The sequence below is a fragment of the Curcuma longa genome, unplaced genomic scaffold, assembly GCF_044706935.1.
Source record: "Curcuma longa cultivar G26 ecotype Majalengka, Jawa Barat unplaced genomic scaffold, ITB_CL_G26_1.1 contig_25324, whole genome shotgun sequence".
In the NCBI taxonomy this organism is placed as follows: Eukaryota; Viridiplantae; Streptophyta; class Magnoliopsida; order Zingiberales; family Zingiberaceae; genus Curcuma; species Curcuma longa.
In genome coordinates, this window is record NW_027432724.1 from 6,250 (window position 1) to 29,240 (window position 22,991).

Genomic DNA, 22,991 nt, shown 5'->3' on the forward strand with positions numbered 1-22,991 from the left:
GTCGGTGGGAAACTTCCGTGAGACCGGACCGGCCCGACCACCCTCAGAGATTGAGTCCATGAAACCGACTGGGATTTATCATATATATATATATATATATATATATTATATAATAATAAATATTTTGATATATAATATTTTTTTGTCTATATTTTGCTCGGTGATTGACTTTGACGACAATTGTTGGGTTACATTGTAAGAGGGAGGAAATTAAACAAATAAAAAGTAAACTTAAGTGAAGTGCAGTTAGACTATTAATTGATCATTTGTAAATATATCCATTATTTTTTTGAAATTATAATTTGATCCTTTAAGAAAAATAAATATTTTTGATCAAAAGTAAAGATAATTTTAAAGGGCTAAAAATCTTGAAATAAGGACGTGAATAAACTTTAAAAAAAATCTACCAATGTAATAGTGCTCATTTGACATAAATTTAGATGAGCTTAATGACAACCAACCAATACTCCTAAAGGTCTATCAAACATTTTTGGCCTTGCCAAAAGTATTTAATAACTCTAAAAGACTTCAACTTTAAAAAGGGAACGTGAATGAGTTTAGAGAACTATCAGTAGTGTAATAATACTAATTTGAAGCAACTTTGAAAATTTTAGTATCATTGTACAAAAGTTCTTGATGACCATAAACACTTTAAAATCTTAAAACATACATGAACGAAGGATATCCCTAAAAGTGTAAACAGTACTAATTTAATATAAATTTAAACATTTAAGGCCATCAAATATTTGAAAAAAAATGTTAATTAAATAACTACGACTTCAACTTCTTTCTATAATTTGGTTTAATTTAAGTAGGCAAAGACTAATTCAACGCTTTAACTCGACGTTCAGAGGGTAAAGAGATATTTCAAGAAATAAAAATACCGACGTTCAGAGGGTAAAGCCATATTTCAAGAAATAAAAATACGCCAAACTAAATGTTTTTTTTAAAACTTTGAATACTTTTAGGATACGAACATTTTTGAAGAATTATTTCGAAAATAGATGTAAAATTTGTCTTAAAGACTCTTTCCTAAATGGTGTATCCGTTGATAAAAAAACGTTTCGTATTCTTTTTCCACCCTCTCACGGTTTCGGTGCGGGTCCTAGGCCTGCTTGCTTCTTAAACGGCCAGTTGGCTCGGCGGTAGGCTGGAGAGTATGAATTACGTGAGGAACCACATAACCACAAATAGCAGGCAAAATAAGAGAAGTCTTTTCTATTTGATTCAGGTCCATGATTTGATCGCTCCGTTTCATTTCCGCACATCACATCTCACCGCGGATCGTTGAACAGAAAGGGGGCTGTTGATTTCAGATCGCTCTCTCCCTTTTCGTAATCTTCGCGAACCTCCTCGCCTTTTCCCCAGCGCGGTGAATCAATTTCGTTTTCTTGTAGTTTAGGGTTTCAGATCCCTTTTCTCCTCATTCTTCTCCGATTCATTGCTCAACTAACTCTGCATCGCCCACCGACATGACGATTCCTAATTCCGACGGTTTCTTCCCGGTGGCTAGCTGCTTACCCTGCACCCCTGAAGAAGAGAAAGAGACTATAAAAAAACTATTGAGAACCTCCGAAGCCAGTATCAAGGAGGGTGATCTGAACTACCTCGTCTCCCAAAGGTGAACATCTACATTCTTGTTTTCTTCATCTTCTGATGGAATGCCATTTATAGTCCTTGTCGACCAATCCAACCTAATTTATCACACTTTTAATGTCTGATGGCTTATGCTGCCTTTTATCTGGGCTTTGAACTTATTTTATAGGTTTTGAATAGGACGGTGTGTTTCCCTCTGATTTTGGATCTTTTTTTTATTCAACCTTCTGGTCCAGCATATTCTCCCATTTTTCAGTTTTTGGATGACTATTACGGATCTTTTTCCATTTACAAATACTTAAAATGATGGTATGAGTAATATCCATCTTGTGCTATATGGTTAAGGCTTAAAGCGAACCAAGTCAAGCTTCAGGATGTTCATTTGTCTTACTGAACTTGTTCAAGCTTTGTTATTAAAATTTTTATAGAGCTCAACCTGAGCTCGAGCTCATTACCGAGGTCTATTGGAGACATTATTCTACTTAAAATTTACTTAAAACTATGACCCAACAAGTAAACTTGATTATTTTATCATTTTAAAAATATTATAAATAATATGAAATTATATAATTCTTAAGATACACATTATATATTTGAATAAAAAAGAAAAAAAGATAATATCATAATGGGAAATTACATAAGTTAATAAATAATTTTTTTATGAATTGTTGACAAACTTTGTTTGTGAATGTCAACAAGATGAGCTCACTAGCGTTCAAGCTTGTTTGTTTAATTGGCTTTTATATATCAAACAAACATAAAAGAGGTTTTATCAAGCTTAGTGTCAAACTTGTTTACAAACATCATGGTCATTTATAACCCTATCAAGTACAGCGAATTGTGGATTGTACACCGTCTATTAAGAATTATAAGTAAAAGATGTGTTTCTGAATTTGGATTGATACTGGGCACAACCCAAGATTGGTCCTTCGCTGGACTCGCAAATACTGGTTTGCTGCATATAGCCATTCATCCAAAGCTCTAAGCCTTAATAGCACACATTTACACCTCTATAGAGTAAATTCATAATTGGTATTAATGAAATTATGTTCCTATAATAAATATTATGTATGGATTTACTACTTGGCCGGTGTCTTAGATGACCAACATATGGCTTGCTTTTGCAGATGGTGGATGGAATGGCAACAATATGTTGCTTTCGATCACTCTGATGTCAATTCCAGTCAGAGCGTTTTTAGCATTCCTTGTAGACCTGGAGAGATTGATAATTCTTGTCTTATATTGAATGAAGCATCAACACAAAGCAATGAACTGGATCTTAAAGAAGGCTTGCAGGAGGGGCAAGATTACATTTTAGTGCCACAAGAAGTTTGGAAGAAGCTTCTAGAATGGTAATTTTGCATTTTTGCTTGTTCCTTTCTGTAAAAATCTACTTTTGCTCACTGTCATCTGTGAACCTTTCCTCTAAACTAGCGTCAAAGAGCAATCTGCATCTTCATGCAACTAGACATTTCTTGTTGATTTCATAATGTATGCATATATGTTTCCAAGATCCAACATTCACGGAAGCCTTATGCATGTACTCCTAGTCAATATCCATAGAGGTATTTTAGATTATTACTTGACCCATTGTTCTCATTAGTTAAATGATTATCAGATTATACTTTACAGAAATTGTCAAAATTTCATTGGCTGCATATGTTAATGGTTCTTCAACTTTAGGAGTCTACTACATTTGGCTTCCAATTTTAAACATTTCTTGTTACATCACTTAGACTATTTTTTTTTTTATTCATGGTGAAGATATGTGTGTAGAACATATTTATCTTTTATTTCCCAAATATCCTCATGTGAAAGCTAGCTTTTGTTACCAAATACTTTAATCGGAGTTAATTTCATATTCAAGATATTGCTTCTAATGTTAGGGTAAGTAGGAATTAGATATTTGTTTTCAGGCTATTTTAGAAGTTTGAAATTGACTAGACCTCCATAAGGAATATAAAAGGATCTCTAAGCATTTAGATATAATGATGATGTTGTGGCTTTCAGTGTTCATACTTGAGTACAAATTACAATTTACTTTGGCACATCTCGGGTGAGTATGCAAGCATGTCATACCATGGTTTACCATGGTATAAGTTACTCTTCCATTGTCTCAATAGCTACTATGGTTATCCATAACACTGGTTCTTAATGTATTAATATCAGTTCTATATGTTCATGTGGATAGCTTGTTGCAAACTTGCTTACGATTTAATGTTAGATGGGTTAGTTTTAACATATGCCATTATGCATTAAAATTTTATTTTGCTTTCTATTTAGTAATATTGCTTTTTTATTATTGTAATAGGTACCATGGGGGACCAGAATTACCTAGAAAAGTAATATCTGAGGGTTACACTAATAAGAAATTTAATGTAGAAGTATACCCTCTTTGTTTGCAAGTTGTCGATGGAAGAGATATGTCAGAGAGAACTATAAAGATCAGTAGACAGGTACATACTATTCAAAACAATTTTCATCTATTTTTTTTTTCGTTTTTAAAATTTAGCACCTGTGATTAAAATCTTAAAATATGCCTGCTGACATTGTCAAGATATGCCAGTTGACATCATCACTTGGTTGGCACATGAGAAGCTATAAAATCATCAATATGCAAGTGCAATCTAATGCCTACCTTTGATTCTTTATGAGATGCTTCCTTTGTTGGTGTCTTCTGCAAGAAGCTCTCACTTTTCCAAATAGTTTGTTAACCTCCTAGTTAAGAACTCATATGAGAAGCTATGATAGTTACTTTGTCACATCACAATAAGTTTAGTGTTGCCTCTTTCTCCTTCGCATTAGTGATGCAAGAATCTTCATGTTGGCTCCTTTGTGCCAAACCTCTCCTTTGTGTTGGAATCTTATTATTCTCCCAATACTAGCTCACATGTTGCGACTCACATTTCTCTAGCATGTCGTGTTTCACAACTCATGTTTCTCCAATATTGGTAATGTCTCTCCACTCTAGGTAAGCTTCCTCACTCCTACTCTTGTTCTTCTTCATCCTCTTCTTACTCGTCTTTCCAATCTGTGACCAACACTATATGTTGGCACAAATTGAACTGCCACGAAATAATTTGATTTTGGTTGGCGACTGATTCAGAACGAGATTTTAAACCTTGCATCTTATCATTTTATGTAAGTCTTATTGTTATTTTAATTATTAGGAAGCTCAAGAACAAGATGAAGGTTCATTTTGTATTTACTATAGAATATGTGGTCATAGAGCTATCATGTAGAAATGCAAGCTTATATTTACCTTTGTACAAGTTAATATATCACATATATGCATGCACACATATTTTTATTTTGATCTTTGTTCTTACTTTTATTTCTACTCCATTAGATTGATGCTTTATGATACTATCTGTGTGTACATTAAGTACAAGCATTGGGCACAAGTGTGGGCCAAAATGTCCAACACAACTATATCTAAATTCCATTCGAAGTGCAACAATGCCAATTAATGACTTTTAATTTGCTAATTTTCAAATTAGGAAGGTTTGAACTTTATTACTTGTCAGTTGTAATTTGAGTATGCCAAGAGAAAGTAGGTAAATATATATTATTTTAGGGTATAAGTTATTGGTAAATATGGTTTTATCTTTAAGTTTAATTAAGTCCTTTTAGTTATATGTTTATTTGTAAATTTGTTTTTGGTTGAGGCCTTTACTAGACACCACAGTCTCTTTTGTTACGACATTTTTCAGTTGAATAAAATTTGAGTTTTGGTGAGCCATTGAGTCTTGGTTCTTGATGGCTGCATGACGTGTTATCAATGCACCAACCTGAAAATTTATAAGTGACCCTCTCTTCGGCTTTTGCATTGTAGTAGCACATCAATAGCATATTAGAGAAAGAATTCTTCTCTCCTGATTACCTTGTCACCTTTTTTAAGAGGCAGGTCCTGCTTTGTATTGTAATCTTGTATAAGACCTTAGATTGCATCTAATATCTATAGGCAAACACACCTTACATACCAATTTAAGATCCCACTAAAGTCAGCTGGGATTTAGTACAAGGTTAATTGGATCCCTTGCAAGATAGACTCATAAATTGCAAGAAAGTAGAGAATTGCTCTTTCCCTCTAGTTGATCTAGTCTTGGAGTGCAGTGACTTCAACAAAGTTTAGCATCATTTTAGTGTAATTGTATTTTCTCCTTTTAGAATTACTTTGGTTTAATTTATTGGTTAGTTTAAATTCTCAACATTAATTATTTTGCTCTCAAATCCTTGAATACCATCATCTCTTAATCTTAAAAAATGATGATATGGATAATTTCATTGCTTGTTTGCTAGTTTGAACATCATACATCATAAAAAATCTTAATTTTGTTATTATGCTCTCTAGTTTCTCATATTACTTTACTTATAAGAATTATACTAGTTGAATGCTTGGGTTGACATGATGAAAGAAAATGTTATTATATGTTGGAATGAGGGTAGAAAGATATATTTGTATTCTTCAAAGGTTAGACAATTTTATTGATTTTGAAGAATTTTATATCCTACATACACATATAACTCAATGATAACATACACTCTCATCAATAGAGAGTGGGAAAGGGAAAAAAATAGAAGTAAGCTCTTAAAATTTTTTTCTTAGCATTACTTCCCTTCATTTTATTTGGTGTAAAAAGAGAAATGGAAGGAAAATACCATAAAATCTTTCCTTATTTCCTCTATATTACTTTCATTTGTTTAAGCAGAAATATCATTTCATATGCAACACATGCAATACAACAACAATAACTAAGTCTTTATTCCACTACATGAAATTGATTGTATGGGTCCTCTTACACCATTGAGCTTGATCCTCTATTATATCATCTATAATTTTATCTTGTTTTATCATTTCCAATCAAGTCTTTTTTAATTTCTTTCTTTCTCTAATATAACAATAACAACCAAGTCTTATCCCACTAGGTGGGGTCGGCTATATAAATCTTTCTACGCCACTGGACTCAATTCCCTACTATATTATCATTTATATTTAAATAATTTTTATTTTATTTTATTATTGCTAACTAAGTCTTTTTTGATCTTTCTCTTCCTTGTTTGATATGCATATTTGTCATAGTTTTACATCGCCTAACTAGAACATTTAACTCCATATAATATAACAGATCTAACTGTTATTTTGTAATTTTTTTAAAGTCTTAAAGATACTTTACGATCACATAGACCATTTGACGTTCTTCTCCATTTCAACCATCTCGCTTGTATTTTATGTAAAATATTTCTCTCAATCCCTCTATCCTTTTGCAAAAATGATCTTAAATATTTAGAACTTTCAGTTACAGACAACTCGTCATCTTCTATTTTAATGATTGTCTCATTACGTCTAATATTGCTAATTTTAAATTTCATAAATTTTATCTTTACTCTACTGAGCCTAAAACCTTTCACTTCTAGCACTTCCTATCAAGATTTGAGTTTAATATTTATTCTTTCACATGTCTCATCTATCAAAATAATATCATTTGCAAACAACATGCACTGCGGTACTGTATTTTGGATGTGTCCAGTGAGTTCATTCATGATTAGTATAAAAAGGTAGAAACTTAAAGTTAATATTTGATGTAATCCTATCTTTATGGGAAATGTTTCGATTAATCTGCTTGAAGTGTTCACCCTTGTCATTACATTCTCATATATATCCTTAATTAGTTCAAATATGTGCTAACTCATCTCTTTTTTAGAATTCTCCATATAATTTATAATAAGTTTTTCTTAGGTCGACAAATACCATGTGTAAGTGTTGCTTCTGTTCTCGATATTTTTTAATTAGTTGTCTGAGTAGATGAATAACTTCTATTGTCGACCTTTCAACATAAATCCAAATTGATTTTCGATCATTGTTGTTATGAGCGGATATGCTCTGGCCAAGAAAGTCATGGTCTGACTTAGGTGGAGGCAGTACGTCGGATACCCCCCTTTCGGGTCTAACTAGATTCATGCCCGACTCCGAGAGCTATCGACTTCGAAACCTACCGACTTTGAGATAGACCGACTCCGACTCTGAGACCGACTTTGACTCCGAGATCGACTGACTCCGACTTCGAGACCGACTGACTCTGACTCAAAGCCTAACTTTGCAACTGATTTAATGCTCGACCTCGTGCTCGACTGACTTTGCTCCCAGTTGATTCCGTGAGCTTAGTCTCGCCGAGTCAACACTCCCGCCTAAGTAGCCTCATTCCATTGTCACTGTCTCCCTCACCCCATTACTTATCTTCCGAACTGTCACCTGAGAGATACGTGGAATGGTAAAGTACTCCACGGTAGATCACCTACTCCATTAATACAGCATGACCATGTTCAGTGCTAAGCATGAGTGAGGGGTGATGGGATCCTTAACCACCACAATGATGTGATAGTCACTTTATCGCGGATGTGATTTCTCTTCTTATGACTTCATATAATAACCCCACTTCTCGCGGGCGTAAGTACTGCACACACATCGACACTCTCTACCCTCTGCATTCGCTATTCCTCTTCTTCCTCTCTCACTAATGAATTGACTTGAGTGTCGGAGCGGCTGAGCTAAGGCACCCCCTGACCTCCATTCTCACCCCTTTTTTCTCCTTGTAGCTTTGTGAGAGCACCATCTTTTCTCAATGGGTCTTGGATTTTGTGCGACTTCATTAATATAAAGGTCAGGCGTCCGATGACTCATTTGGAGGTGATATCAAGCAGGAACATAATTGACGCCATCTGTGGGAATACTGAGCTAGGATCCTGAGTTGAGATGTTCTGATAGATGAACCCTGAGTTAAGCCATCATCACCATGACCCACGACGAATTCAACAGGATTATGACCGTTGTTGTCTAAGCGGCCTCACAGAATTAGCTTGGAGCTCCTGCGCCACCTTCGAGGATACTGACCGTGTTCGCGGAAATATCGCAGGTTCCTACTCGAAGGTAGTAACCATCAACGGAGGCACCACAAGCTTACATCGTTACTCCTATTCAGAGAGCACAAGGATATGATGTGTCTATGGAGTCGGTAGCAGGCGGAACGCCCCCTAGAGATTCGACTTGGGGACAAGAACTTTGGTTTGGAGAAATAAGCGAACTAGAAGGCACGCCTTTCGCTTGGTGTGTCCTATAAGAAGAACTACTTCGTCATTTTTGAACTCTGTAGCTTGCCGACTACACGGGAACTATAGACCTGGAATACCACGTAGGCCGATTCGAGAATGCAGCCTTGCTACATTAATATACTGACAACATCAAGTGCCGTGTCTTAACCACATTGGCCGACTCAACCCAATGGTGGTTTAACTGACTCCTTGCCGCCTCCATTCAGACTTTTGCAGACTTCAAAGCCTTTTTCTTGCAGCATTTCGCCACCAGTAGGACTTACTACAAGACACCTATGGACCTCTTCGCCATCATATAGAAGTCTCGGGAAACTTTAAAAGAGTATGTGCATCGCTTCAACCAAGTGACCCAAGACGTGTCCGCAGTTGCATCCGAGGTGCTTGTGAGTGCTTTCTCGCAGGGGTTGCTAGGGGGGACCTTTTTCTCTATATTTTCCATTAGTTGTCTTATTGAATATGTAGCATCAAACATAGTGTTTCTTGATCTCTTAGACATGAAACTGAATTCATTTTTAAAATGGTTGCCTTATCTTATTATCATTTTAATAACTTTTTTATCAAAGTTTTATAGTATGACTCAATAGCATGATACCTCCATAATTTGAACAACACATTTTTGTTCTTGTAAATAGTTACTGCTATGGAACAAGTTCTCTAATCTGCATCATATTCTTAGTTTTCAATGTTTTATAAAAAATTTTGTTAATCAAATTATAATTTTGTTGCTAAATTTTTCCAAACTTCAATTTGAATATCATCCCAATCTGCACTTTAATCACTCTTCATCTAAAAATTATGAACAGATTGGTGATTCCTAAATTTATTATACTTTTCAAGATGTAAAAGAACAAATTATTCATAGAATGTTTCAAATAGTTTATAAAATTTTTCCCCCTTAATTGCATTATTATCAGTAAATTTGCTTGTTTTTCATCTCTTATACATCGAGCTTTTGCAATCCTATAGTTATCTTTCTCTCCATTCTTTGTTTCTTGATTATCATAAAGCATCTAAACTTTTTTTACCTTAATTAACTCCTTTTTTTCTTATTTAAAATTATGTTTATTTTTTTCAATTTTCTAAGCTTTGAAACAAACTACCACCAACTCTCCTTATATAGTTTATTGCTATTTTAGACTCTCCTAAAGTTGATCTCACTATGTTCTTGATTTTATTAGTCATCGTAATCCACATTACATCAAGATTATAATATTCTTCATTCAAAACTGTTTTATTGTTTAATCTTTTAAAAGTCATATTATCATTTGTAAAGTTTCTCTTCTAGTTATAGAAATAAATGGTCTTTTCTTACATTTGAGATTTATATTTAAGATCATGGTTTAAAATCTCGACCCGTATCGGAGTTTAGGGTTTAATGATGAGAACGATACAATTTCGGTATCATATCATATCGTGCTGATATGATTTCGATATTTTTTAAATATAAAATATATTAATTATAAATAAAAAATTTAATCTAAAAATTAAATAATTTAAAAAATAAAATATTTTTTTTAAAAAAGGGGGAAAAATGGAATTGCAACGTCCGATATGATAAATAAATAAATAAAAATTTTATTACATATTTTTAGAATTAAAATAAATAATATATATGTATATATATTAATTTAATGGGGAATTTTATTAGGATTTGATTAAGCATGTTTAGATTATCTATTGAAATTATTAACGTAAGTTTTATTATTAACATAATTTTTCTACCTGCACCTTGTGTGTCCCTGACACGACCTCCATGGGTCTTGCTGACCTTGGTGTGACTTGCGAAGGTCACGATGGCCTCGTTGTGATCCGAGGAGTTTGTGTTCGCTTCGGCGTGGCCCGCGGACATCGTGGCGGCCTCACCGCGACTCGTGAAGGTCGCAACGACCTTCACGTCCCTATCGGGATGCGACCCGCAGATGTCGTGGCGTGTGCATCCCCACTGTGTCTTGCGGAGGTTCCGTCCGTGGCGGCGGATGGAACGGTAAATTTTGCCCGCTTCGCCTAGCATGAAATAATTTTTAAACTATGTCTAAGACTATTGATTGGTGTTGCTAAATTAATCATTAATAGTCCTAATTCTATTTGCCTTGTAATTTTCTAAGATTTTATTACCTTATAATTTTATACATAATTTTATTCACAAGAAGAAAATCTAAAATGCTTCCCTCTTCCCAAAACAAGCATTAATAATCATAAGATGTAAATCTAAAATTGCACCATTCTCTTTGTTTCATTCAATTCAAAATTTCTATGTGCACCTTTGTATATCTAAATCTCCCAAGCGTTTTTTTTTGTCATAGGTGAAGCATAAATTATCTTATCTAGGTTTTCTTATAATTCGCTTTAATTGGATAGTTCAATTCCATTAGATTGGCATGCCACTTATAATATTTAATTTTATAAAATCAATTTTTGCACAATAATTCTATTTCTAAATCTTTTGACTTTGATACCTTTATCCTTGTGATTCTTAAGCAATAAGATATTTACTTTTAAATTTTTATTTTTCAAGTATACTAAAATTTAAACTTAGATTATGTATAAGGATTTGTTCCAAAATCTCAGATTATCTCTAGAATCTAGAATGGTATAATTTCGGTACTAGAGGTGCTAGTCATTCTAAGGAGGAGGAAACTTAATTGAAAGTTAAGTCATGGAACGAGCTCGCAGCTTAGAAGTGGATTGTGGAAGGTGTTCAGGCTTGGCAAAGAGTTGCAGAAGAAGTTCATGGATAGAATTAAGCTCACGACAAAGGTGAAAAACACTCACGATGAAGCAAAGTTCTTAAGGAAGACTCATGACAGCAACAAAGGCAGAAAGGACCATGATGAAAACAAACTGCTTGGGTGCAGCTTGCTACTAAGGTGGAAGGATGGAATGTTTGTGATGATGATAGAAGGCTTGAGCAGAGCTTGTGACTAAGGGAGAAGGCCTTATAGAGCTTGCACTAAGATGAAAGGTTCAGATGGAGCTCACAATGAAGGTGGAACTACAGAAGGACTTGTTTGCCTTCATATAAGGTTACTAGAACTTTTTGTGTGTCGATCAATGAGTGAAACAAAAAATTTTACTATTGACCTGCACAACTTGAGATTTAAAAACCATGAATAATTGTTTCTCTAACCCTTTGTCCAACCTATTTCCCTAGAAGTTTATTATTATTATTTTGCTCTAATTCTAGTCCTTTTCTTGAAAGTGCTTGAATGTTCGAGGTTCTATCCTAATCTTATATTCAGGAACTAGCTTCTTTACCCTCATTGACCAACAAATAATGTGAGAATGGTTATTTTATAACCCAACTGGGTTACGTTCCATTATTTTCCCCTCCCCTCCACTTTTTACCCCCAATTATACAATGGCATATAATTTTCCTTGGTATTACATGTTCAACTTCCTAGGCAACAATGCCCACTTGCTTGCTTTCATTTAGCCTTTCCTTCTTCAGCCTTGGTCTTGTTTGATTCAAGAATCCCAACTTGATGGGAACAAGTCTATGTGCATACCACTATGGACTTATTTTTATTCAAGTTAACTTTGCATGCCTTGTCCATGTGTGCCAAATAGGACTCGGTTCCTATGTGTGAAATGGAGACTTGTCAAAAGCAAGCTCAATAAAGAGAAAGATATTGTTGATCACCCACATTTCAAAAAGAGTATGTAGCATAAATATTGATAACTTGCTTCATATTACATAATGGAGCATATGTGGTTAATATTAAAGATATTTAAAATTGTTATATCAATATAATAACCAAGCTACATACTCTGATAAAAGCTTGTTAGCCATGCAATTCATGCGTGTAGAAAATATATATTAATCACACAATGCAAAACACATGAATATAACAATCAATTCCTAATAATAATGTAACATAGATCATATATTTATATAGAAGTAATATGCGCACAATTAAATATTGAAAGGATTTATCACTCGCAAAAATAATATTTAATTTAACATTTAAAAGTTATAAGCTAACATAGTGAGTCAAATTGGTTATGTCAAAAAAAAATGGTCCACATGAATTAAATAAGGTCCTTTTAGTTTCACATGTAGCCCATATATGAAATATGTGGCCATATGCGATTGTTGTCTAAAATCCTCTTCAAAATCCACCAAGGTGGCTACGCATGTGTCCAAAGTAGTGTGTTTTTAAAAACCATAGTTGCTTCATATCCATTGAAGGGGAGCCTTAGCGCAGTGGAAAAGTTGTTGCCGTGTGACCTAGTGGTCATGGTTCGAGTCGCGGAAATAACCTCTTGCAATGCAATATAAGGCTGCGTACCATAGACCCTTCCCCGGGATCCTATATCAGTAGGAACTTTGTGCATTGGGTTGTCCTTTTTTGGTTGATTCAAATCCATTGATTACAACACAATCATTGCAAAGTTGATCAAAGCAATGTTTAAGTTTTTATTAGATTCCTACGTAGATGCCAAATTTAGCCAAGTGCAAACAGTTAACAATATACAAGAGGGCAATGAGATGGCTTTGCACACAAGAATTTGGATAAAGCATGATGCAACAATTGAGAGCAACCAATTGTCCTGCATGATGCTATTGTTACTAAAACTTGTCTCTCATGGCTGTTCTGCATGTGCCATATTTCACCATTTCTAGCAATGAAGTGAGGCCTTTGCCATTACACAAAAATAGGAGGGAATCTTCATGACTTGAAGTTGTGTGCACAAGTGACGGATTGATGGACCCTGATGCTTGTACTGGAACATCACTTATTAACAGAGTAATGCTGCAAGCTTGCAATTAGTTGATCACAGCTGAGTTTTATCTTTAAAGCTTGACTAAGCAAAACATGGTTGAACTCAAGTATGATTTTACTTTTCTATTTCGAACCTCTTTCCTCTTCAATTTGCTGTCAGGAGCCTTACACACCTAAATTTGCCTACAGAAAAAGTAAATCCCAGCAGGAGGTCCAGCTAAGATCTGCCTACAGAAAAAGTAAATCCCAACAGTTCACGTATAATTTTCCTTATATTTGTGGATGGTCAAGTCTTCTATGTAAAATAAATTAAATTTTACTGTACAATGTTGTAAAAAAGTTAACAACAAATATTCTTTTATTTGTTTTTAAAAGCTGATTTTTTTTAATTTCACTAGTTAAAATTGGGAACTAATTTTTTCCTTTTGCAAATTTTAAGTCTGATATCACAAGTCAAAACCATTATAAGTCAAAACCATTATTCAACTCTGTATAATTATGTTTTATGAGGGATTTTTGGTCGTTATATATAAATTCTAGAAGGTTTTTTTGAGAAGAAAATTTCAAATATAATCAGCAAATGTTTTTTCCTCAAATGAAGTGGGTATTAATAATTATGAGATTGTGATGTGTATTTTAAAGATCATCTGCCCTCTTTACTTTTCACACTAGATATAAAGTTAGCAACCATAAACTATTTGCTGATGCTTTTCCATATATCTCAACTGTTCTCGTAGAAATAGTTTTATTTGGAAATGCATTTAAGAATTACTTTAGCGGCCTGCCCATTTTTTCATAATATTCTAAAGGTTTTTATTTAATGCAACACTTTATTCTCTACTATTAAATCAGAAGCAGCATCTAGAAAGTAATGTCAAAGCACATAATATGCAAGATATGAGATTGTTCTGTCTATAGCTAGTAATACAGGTGTTCCTACTTAGATCTTATGTGATCTTGCTGATGTTATAATCATCCAAATGAATTACAGATTGGGACATGGATGCATTCTGGTTTAGGCAAAGTTTCACCTTCAATTTACTATCTATCATAAAGTGAAAGAAGATATCTCTATTTAGATTTGTAGATATTTGAATTCTGTGATGTTACAATCATCCAAGGGAGTTGCAGTTTCACACATGAATGCAAACATATTTAAAGAAAAATCTCAAGTTCAGTGTCAATAGAACTAGACCTTTCTCTGGCCTCTTATGGACAGAACGTGAATGGCAGCTTTATTGAGATAACCAATTGATAAATTTTTTCGTTGTTAGTTTTCATCTAGATGACAACTGCTTGGAGGAAAATTGTTACAAAGTCACATCTTGTATAAACTAGGTTGTTCTTGCAGTTCTTGCAGAACATATTTTTGGGGTGCATGCTTGGAGGGAAATTGTCACAAAGTCACATCTTGTATAAACTAGGTTGTACTCGCAGAACATATTTTTGGGGTGCTGACTCTTATACACAATTTTCTTACGCTCAATTTCAGGCTTCAGTTCTTGAGCTTTATACAATGATATGCATGGTTTTTCAGCTCGAGCTTGAGAAGGTATGCCCTCCAAATTTGGACTTGTATATATTTGTGAAATGTTAATCTCTGTAGCTTATATCTCAGTTCATTATTTTATTTTGTTTTTTCTCAAGGTTTGCATATGGGACTATTTCAACAACTATAAGAATCAAAAACTGACAAACTTTAGTCAGACTCTTGAGGAAGCTCAGTTGTATATGAACCATAAGGTGGGAATGTTACTTTTATGTACTTTTCGTGATTATCATATCTTAGTTGACATTGTTCAGTTGTTTATTTGTAACAATGAGGTTATTTATGGTGTGGAATAACGGTTGTTTCTATTTCTAATTATGAAGTTCTGTGATACAATTCATGAAGCTGGAGCTGCTAAAGCATGCACGACTATGCAAATTTGCTTTGCTTTGCAATGCATTCATTCATTTATCCATTTCTTCATTTGTTTGTTCGTTCGTTTGTTCATTTCTTGTCTTAGGGTTTTAGAATTATTGACATCTGGGGTTGTTGCTAGGCAGCACTTTTATCTGTAAATTATCTTACTAGGATAAGCTTTCCATCAATTAATTTTTATTCTGCATTTATTGCCATGGCAAGAGTGCCCAAGGAATTGATACTTTGAGTTCTCTAGGTAGAAGCCAGTTAGCTCAACCAGAAAGGGTCTTGTTGGTGTTGCACAAGGACTTAGGGTTAAATTGTGTCTTCATCGTTTACTTTTGAAAAAAAGGCATTCTGCTTACATTCTGGGTATGACTGTATAGAGAGTGCCTGATTAAACTAGCTTTTCAGAGACGCACTGGACTTTGCCGTTTTCCCAAACAGTGCAATTTATTCTATCTGGTGGTCTAAGGTGTACTCCTCATAGGTGCCTAGTTAATATGCAATCTAATAAGCTCCACCTCTCTTCAAAATGGTATTAGACATTTGGTCATGATTTCCATCCAAGGGCATGTTGAAATTAGGATGGAACCATGATTTAAAATTTCTATCCGTGCAAGAGTTTTGGTTCCGAGCTAGAACGATACGATTTTGGTACCGTATTATGCCATACCAATATAGTTTCGGTACTTTTTAAATATAAATATATATTAATTTTATTAATATTTGATTATTAAATATGTTCACTATTCATATTATATTTTGAAGTATTGAGTTTATATTTCAATATTATTTTATAAAATAATGCCTATTAAATTTGTATAAAAGTAAAAAATAAGTAATTCTTAAAATTTAAAATTAAATCTAAAATTATAAAATTATTTGAATGGCTCAAAGATAATTTGAAAATCTTAAATTATTTTTTTGAATGTATTTGTAAATTTTTAATTTTTAAAAATTTATTTGAAATATTCAAGAATTATATTTTAGAAATTTTTAGATTATTTTAAATTCATATTCCATTTTTAATAATTATATATATTTAAAATTTTTAAATTATTTTATAAAATATTTAAAATTATTTAAAAAATTTAATTTTTATAAATATTTTATAGCTATTATTAATAATATATTATATTTATAATTAATAGTTTATTTGTAATAAAAAATATCTATTTTAAAAAATAAAAAATAATGTAAAAAAATTCACTGCAGCAAGTGCCACAATCCTATGGAGGGTCAACATGTCCTCTGCGCCCCCGTGGAAGGCAGTCGCAGGGTTGTGGTTCCCTCCCCGCCCCCACGGAGGGCCGCTGCAACTGCGACCTTGCTGCGACCTCACAAGGCCAACGCGAGGTCGCAACGGCGTTGCGGTCGTGATAGCCTCGCAGTTGCGACAACCTCATGGTCGCGGTGCCGGTAGGGTACCAGTCCTGATCTCGTGCTAGAATGGAAAATATTGCCGGTTTTGGGCGGCACTAAATAACATTTCATATCATGGATGGAACACACTTATACTTCTATGTTGATCAGTGCAGTTGCTCTGCTGTCTATAATCACATGTTGCCCCTCTCCTTCTTAGTGATTAGTCATTGAAGAATACTATGAGATAGTATGATCTTGTGTCTCTATCTGTAATTGTTGATTTGGGGAGTATCATTCTGGATGTCATCTTTATAGATTTCTGTGTGTGTTTGCTAGATCTATTCTTATGCTGGTGCAAGAAGATTCTTGATTACATCAAAGGTTTCTTAGAATGCTGAATGATTATTGATCTTTATTTCTCCTTTAAGATAATTCTAGATGTTGTGTTTTTAATCTATTTTTTTAAATTTATGTCCTATGCTATTTGATGATAGCTCAATCATTATCCCCTCATTTTACTCTCTAGTGCCTTGGTTCACTGTGATTGTATTAAAATCTAAATTCAGACATGACTGATATTTGTGCCATATAAAAGTTTTAATCAATGCCTTTTTTTCTGAATGTACATAGGTTCTGTTGGAGGTTCAAGATGATGATAGTCACTTGTCCAGTGGAACTTTAAGTTCAACTGGAAATGAATTGGCATTGGTTCCATTGGAACCATCAAGGTCATCCATTACTATTGCTGGTGGTTCTACAATATCTAATAGCTATTCAACTGGATTTTGCTCCAATTTACTACATAGGAGTAATTTTAACACTTCATTGCATGATTCTGAGGACAACGATGATGCTTTAAATAGTGGATCAAAAGTTGATGGCCAAGGACTGACAGGACTACATAATCTAGGGAACACATGTTTCATGAACAGCGCTCTTCAGTGTTTAGTGCATACTCCTCCTCTTGTCAATTATTTTCTACAAGATTACAGTGAGGAGATTAACAAAGAAAATCCCTTGGGAATGCAAGTACGTGGCTTGCTATTTTTTAGATAATTACTTCCACAAGTTGATGATGCATATAAATTATTAAATTGATTGCCCCATGCACATTCTAACACTTGTTGTGGGCCAACAGGGTGAACTTGCAATTGTTTTTGGGGAATTACTAAGGAAATTGTGGTCATCCGGACGCACATCTGTAGCTCCACGTGCATTTAAGGCAAAGCTTGCTCGGTTTGCTCCACAATTTAGCGGTTATAACCAACATGATTCTCAGGTTGGTGTTACATTTAATTATAGATCTGGTTTTCTGTTCATTGTTACCAAGGGAATACTTTTAATTTGAACTCTTATTTGTGATTTGAGATACACATTTTAATCATATGCATTTATGGAGAAAACGTCCAATCAATCCATTTAAAGGTGTTTCCAAGCGGCATGGGTCAATCCACTATATGGCCTATAGGAGGTAGGTGAGGTAATATGAAATCTACATGAAAAATATTTTTATTGATTGAAAATTAAAGATAACTAAGATATATGTAGTGACAAAGAATATTGATCAATCAAATATAAATTTATAAGTAAACATATTACAAAAAGGAAACACATTATTTCTAATTCTACATTGCAAGGAAACAAAAAAACTCACAATTGAAAGATATTGTTCCAATAAATTAGCTTACCAAAACATGATGCAAATATATATAGGTAATCTCTCCTCTATTTACTATGTCGATTGTGTCAACAAGTATTATTTCACTCCGACACTTGACATGTTAGTACACTACGACATGTCAAGATGAATTCAAGGAATGAGTATTACTTTTTTTTTTTACCTTATTCTCTAAAATTCTATTTTTTAATTTCTGTAGTTATATTATTAAAATAAGTTAATTGAAAGAAGATTATAAAATTAAACTTCTATGAATCTAGTTTAATGTTACTATTATATATATATATATATTATGTTATAAATAAATAATTATAAGTTATACTAAACTATCAGGATGTAGATCTATGTGTATATATAAAATTATTTATTGATAACTATTAGTAAATAGTACTCTTAATTATCAATAAATTATCAATAATTATCAACAATATAATCATTATAAATAATTAATTGTCCCCGGGGTAATGGTGTTGCGGTAGGACATCCAGGTTGTCACCCAGGCACCTGCGGTTTGATCCCCAGCTACGGCGTATTTACAAGAATTTTCCTTCAAATGGGGAACGCAATCAAAGGATTTTAGGCGTCTGGGCTGGCCACTGCGTGCACTTCCCGATTTACCCTGGTGGCCGGTGGTAAACTTCCACGAGGCCGGGCCGGTCACCCCCAGGGATAGTCAATGATGCTAACTGGGATTTATCATAATAAATAATTAATTATAATTATTGATTATAATACAAATTAGTGGTTAGACCTGGAGCTACATGTTGGCTATGAAGTGAGCACATGAGTAAAAGATGAGAATTGTAAAGATGAGGATGCCAAAGTGGATGGGGGACATACAAGAATGTATATGATAAGAAACGAGAACATTAGAGAGAGTCTGGTTGCGCCTATTGAGGGAAAACTTCGAGAGCCACATTTAAGATAAGATGAACATGTACTTAAGTGTTCAATAAATATTCTAGTTAGACGATATGAGATTATGATAAATACGCACATTAATAGAGCAAGAGGGAGAAAGAAGACTTAGATGATAGTAACGATAACACAAGGTAAAATTCATTCAAATATAGATGAGGATATTGTAGGAGATCGAGTCTAATTACATAGGAAGATTCATATAGCTGATCTCACTTAGTGGGATAAAAGATTGATTATTGTTGTATTGATTATAATATAAAGAAATTATTAGTAAATTTTAATTACAAGGAAATAATTAATTTATAAGCTATAGAAGCCTATGCTAAGTAGAAGTTAATCATAAGTGACAATTAATAATTCAATGACTTAGCAGCATATAACTTATCATTATTTGATTTCATTTATGAATAACTTATTAGGATATAAGTTATAATTATTTGACAAGTTCTATACCGTTTCAGTCAAAGATTAAAACTTGACATTTCGAACTTGATTTAATTACTAATTGATGTAGTGAAAGAGGATTGGATAGTAAAACTTATCCAAGTTCATCTTCGTGCGTACGCATGCTGAAACATGTTAAGTACCGATACAATAAAAATATAATCTAATTCAATTGACCATCTCTTATATTTTGTAAGTAAATAAACTAGATGAAATTCTATTAAAAGAACAAAACTAATTTTTAAAAAACATCTTGGCATGCTCCAATGCGTGTCAAAGCTTGCTAGTGTTAGCACACCATGGTACTGAAATCATGCCGTTCCAACTAGGGACCAAAATTTTAATGTGGAATTGTACTTTAAGCCTTGCTCCTAAGTACACAATTGCCTTCTCTTCTGCATTTCTTCATCTGCTTTCTTCACCTCCAGTACCATGCATCAACACTTCAACATGAAACTAAAAGACCCAAACTATGGCATAGTTCAAGATTTTCAATTTTATTGTTTTGGTTAAAGATGGGGACCAAAATTTTAATGTGGAATTGTACTTTAAGCCTTGCTCCTAAGTACACAATTGCTTTCTCTTCTGCATTTCTTCTTCTTCTTTCTTGACCTCCAGTACCATGCATCAACACTTCAACATGAAACTAAAAGACCCAAACTATGGCATAGTTCAAGATTTTCAATTTTATTGTTTTGGTTAAAGATGGACACTGCAATTAGGGTTTGAGATTTCAAACCTTGATCTAAAGTAGTTCTTAAGCGAACACTTATAAGTAGAATTTCACAATCATGATATTAGTCTTCATGAGGAAGAGAAAAATCATTAAAACCAGTTGTCACTAAGTTCCTCATCATTACTCCTAATTCTCTTAGAAATAATTTCGTCTTCTTTATTTTCTTTACTTGTTGAGGGACAAACAAACCCAGAGATCCTTTCCAAAGATAGCTCATTAGCTCTTTGGACTTCTACAACTACATCCATTGTCAAGCTTGATCTGTAATACTTCCAAATCTATATGCATAAATTTTCTAGAACTTATGGCATCTATCCACACCTTTCTTACTTTGAATTTGACTTAAATTGGACATATACTAGATCATCTTCTTAAGTAGTCTTTTTCTCTTCTTTGGATGTATCTACAATAAATATTCATTTGTTGATTATTATTTAGTGTAACAAAATTATGTAAGATGTAATCAGTTTGAAGTTGTTCAATCATTTATTAAATTTGCCCTTCCAAAAACATTCTAATGCTTCTCACACTAGTTGGGACTACATATTAGGTTAAGAATCTCAATCACTATTCTCTGCATGTTAAGGAGTACCCTATCCAAACATTGACCGTGATTATATTATCTATAAAATTAATAGATAATGCTAGTAGTTCAATTCAAAATGAGTATACTAAATATTTAAATAATACATCTTGATTTAAGTAATACATCTTGATTTAAGTAATACATGAGCTAATATCTTCATCATTCTTTGGTCTGTCACATATTTAATTCTTTTCCAAACAGTGTAATTGCATTGTTACTTACCCTAAATTCCATCCTTATCACATTATCTTGCATAGTAAGATTAAGAGAACTGATTGTAGTTAATATCAAGGAATGAAATCTTGAGCCATTTTATCCGATACGGGTGAAAAATTTCATTCCGCCTGCGGATCAAAACGGGCACAGTCAAGCCTCCAGTGCCGATGCACCCTGAGGCCTCGTTGGGTTCTCGTGACTCGTCCGGAGGCATCGTTGGATTCACGCGACACCTCCGAAGGCATCGTTGGGCTTGTGTGATGTCTTTGGAGGCGTCGTCGGGCTCACACGACGCCTTCGGCATTAGGCGTCTGCGGGGATGTGGTCGTGCGAAAAGGGAACAATGAATTTAGGTTTAATTAAATTAATAATTTGAATCAACTCCTAGCTATTGAGATAATTTAAACAACTTTAATTAAAGTCTAATAAAATTATCTCATTATATATATATAATTAGTTAATATATTTTATATTAAAAAATATCGAAATTATATTGGCACGACACGATATGATACCGAAATAGTATCGTTCTGGTTTGAAACCGAAACCTCGGTACGGGTCGAGATTTTAAACCTTGGTTGATATATCATTAATGATAGTACTATCAAGCTCTACCTGCATAGAAAGTTGTAAGTGATTGAAGTAATAAGCAAGCAGTTGGTCATCATCCATTTTTCTTTCATTTATCATCAATGGGATTTTGCATGTCTTGTAAGAGGATTCCACATTTTTAAAGAAGCCATTATCTGTTTTAGCATTCTCTGTGAAACTATGAATGTCTGGCTTTCTATCTTAAAAACCTTTAATAATTTCAGTAATGGTAAAAAATACCTTGATTGTAAAATGACTCCATAGGAAAATTGTGCATGTGAGAATAACATTATGTTGATAAAACCATAAGTCGGTCAGTGAAACTTCATTCTTGAAACTATTTTAGGAATTGTGTTCTGAGAACCCATACTTGCTTTAGTTCTCTAAACAGTTTTGTATGGTTTTAGATGAATTGGCCTTCATACAGGTAAGCAGTTATTCTGATGGGCATAGGGAAATGAGAAACTAGACAAGACATAACACCCTTGATTTGTAGTTGAGGAATGAGCAGGGCTTTTGTTTTTAGTTTTAAAAAATGATTTTCAGATCACTTTTTGACTGTTAGCTTTTTGACATTAGTGTTACTGGTACATTGGTAGATTAGAGCTTGATGTTATTTTTGTTTTATGTTTGATCTTTTGTACCAAGGAACTTCTTGCTTTTCTATTGGATGGGTTGCATGAAGATTTGAACCGTGTAAGAAGTAAGCCTTACATAGAAGCAAAAGATGCAGATGGCCGTCCTGATGTGGAATTTGCAGAAGAGTGTTGGAAAAATCACAAATCTCGAAATGACTCCATAATTGTGGATGTCTGCCAGGTGAGATTATTTTGTTCACTGTTATTTGCATTCAGATCTTTTTATAGATATTTATCAAATACCTGTTCATCATTTTGAAAAGCGGTTCTTATGGCTGTATATACATATGTACCTGTTTTGCCGCATCACATATGTGCATGCATATATGCAAACACTGAAACACATCACTTCAATCTCTAATTAGCTCAGTAACCAAGCTAATTATTAGTTTTTAGATCTGAGTATCTTTTACAATAGGCCAGACATTAACTGATTTATTTTTCTAGTTTTTATTTAATAGTATTGAAGCATAAACC

General features: G+C 33.6%; 1 protein-coding gene across 1 annotated transcript; it reads left to right on the top strand.

Annotated features, from left to right (window-relative positions):
- Positions 1 to 1,259: 1,259 nt before the first annotated feature.
- On the top strand, positions 1,260 to 22,695 carry LOC141818557 (ubiquitin carboxyl-terminal hydrolase 9-like; the record flags this gene model as incomplete). The annotated part of the gene is made up of 8 exons (XM_074706033.1): positions 1,260 to 1,621; positions 2,724 to 2,948; positions 3,908 to 4,052; positions 14,923 to 14,982; positions 15,078 to 15,173; positions 17,335 to 17,733; positions 17,843 to 17,983; positions 22,525 to 22,695. Coding segments are annotated over exons 1-8 (1,386 nt in total), but the record flags the coding sequence as incomplete, so codon positions are not given.
- Positions 22,696 to 22,991: the final 296 nt, after the last annotated feature.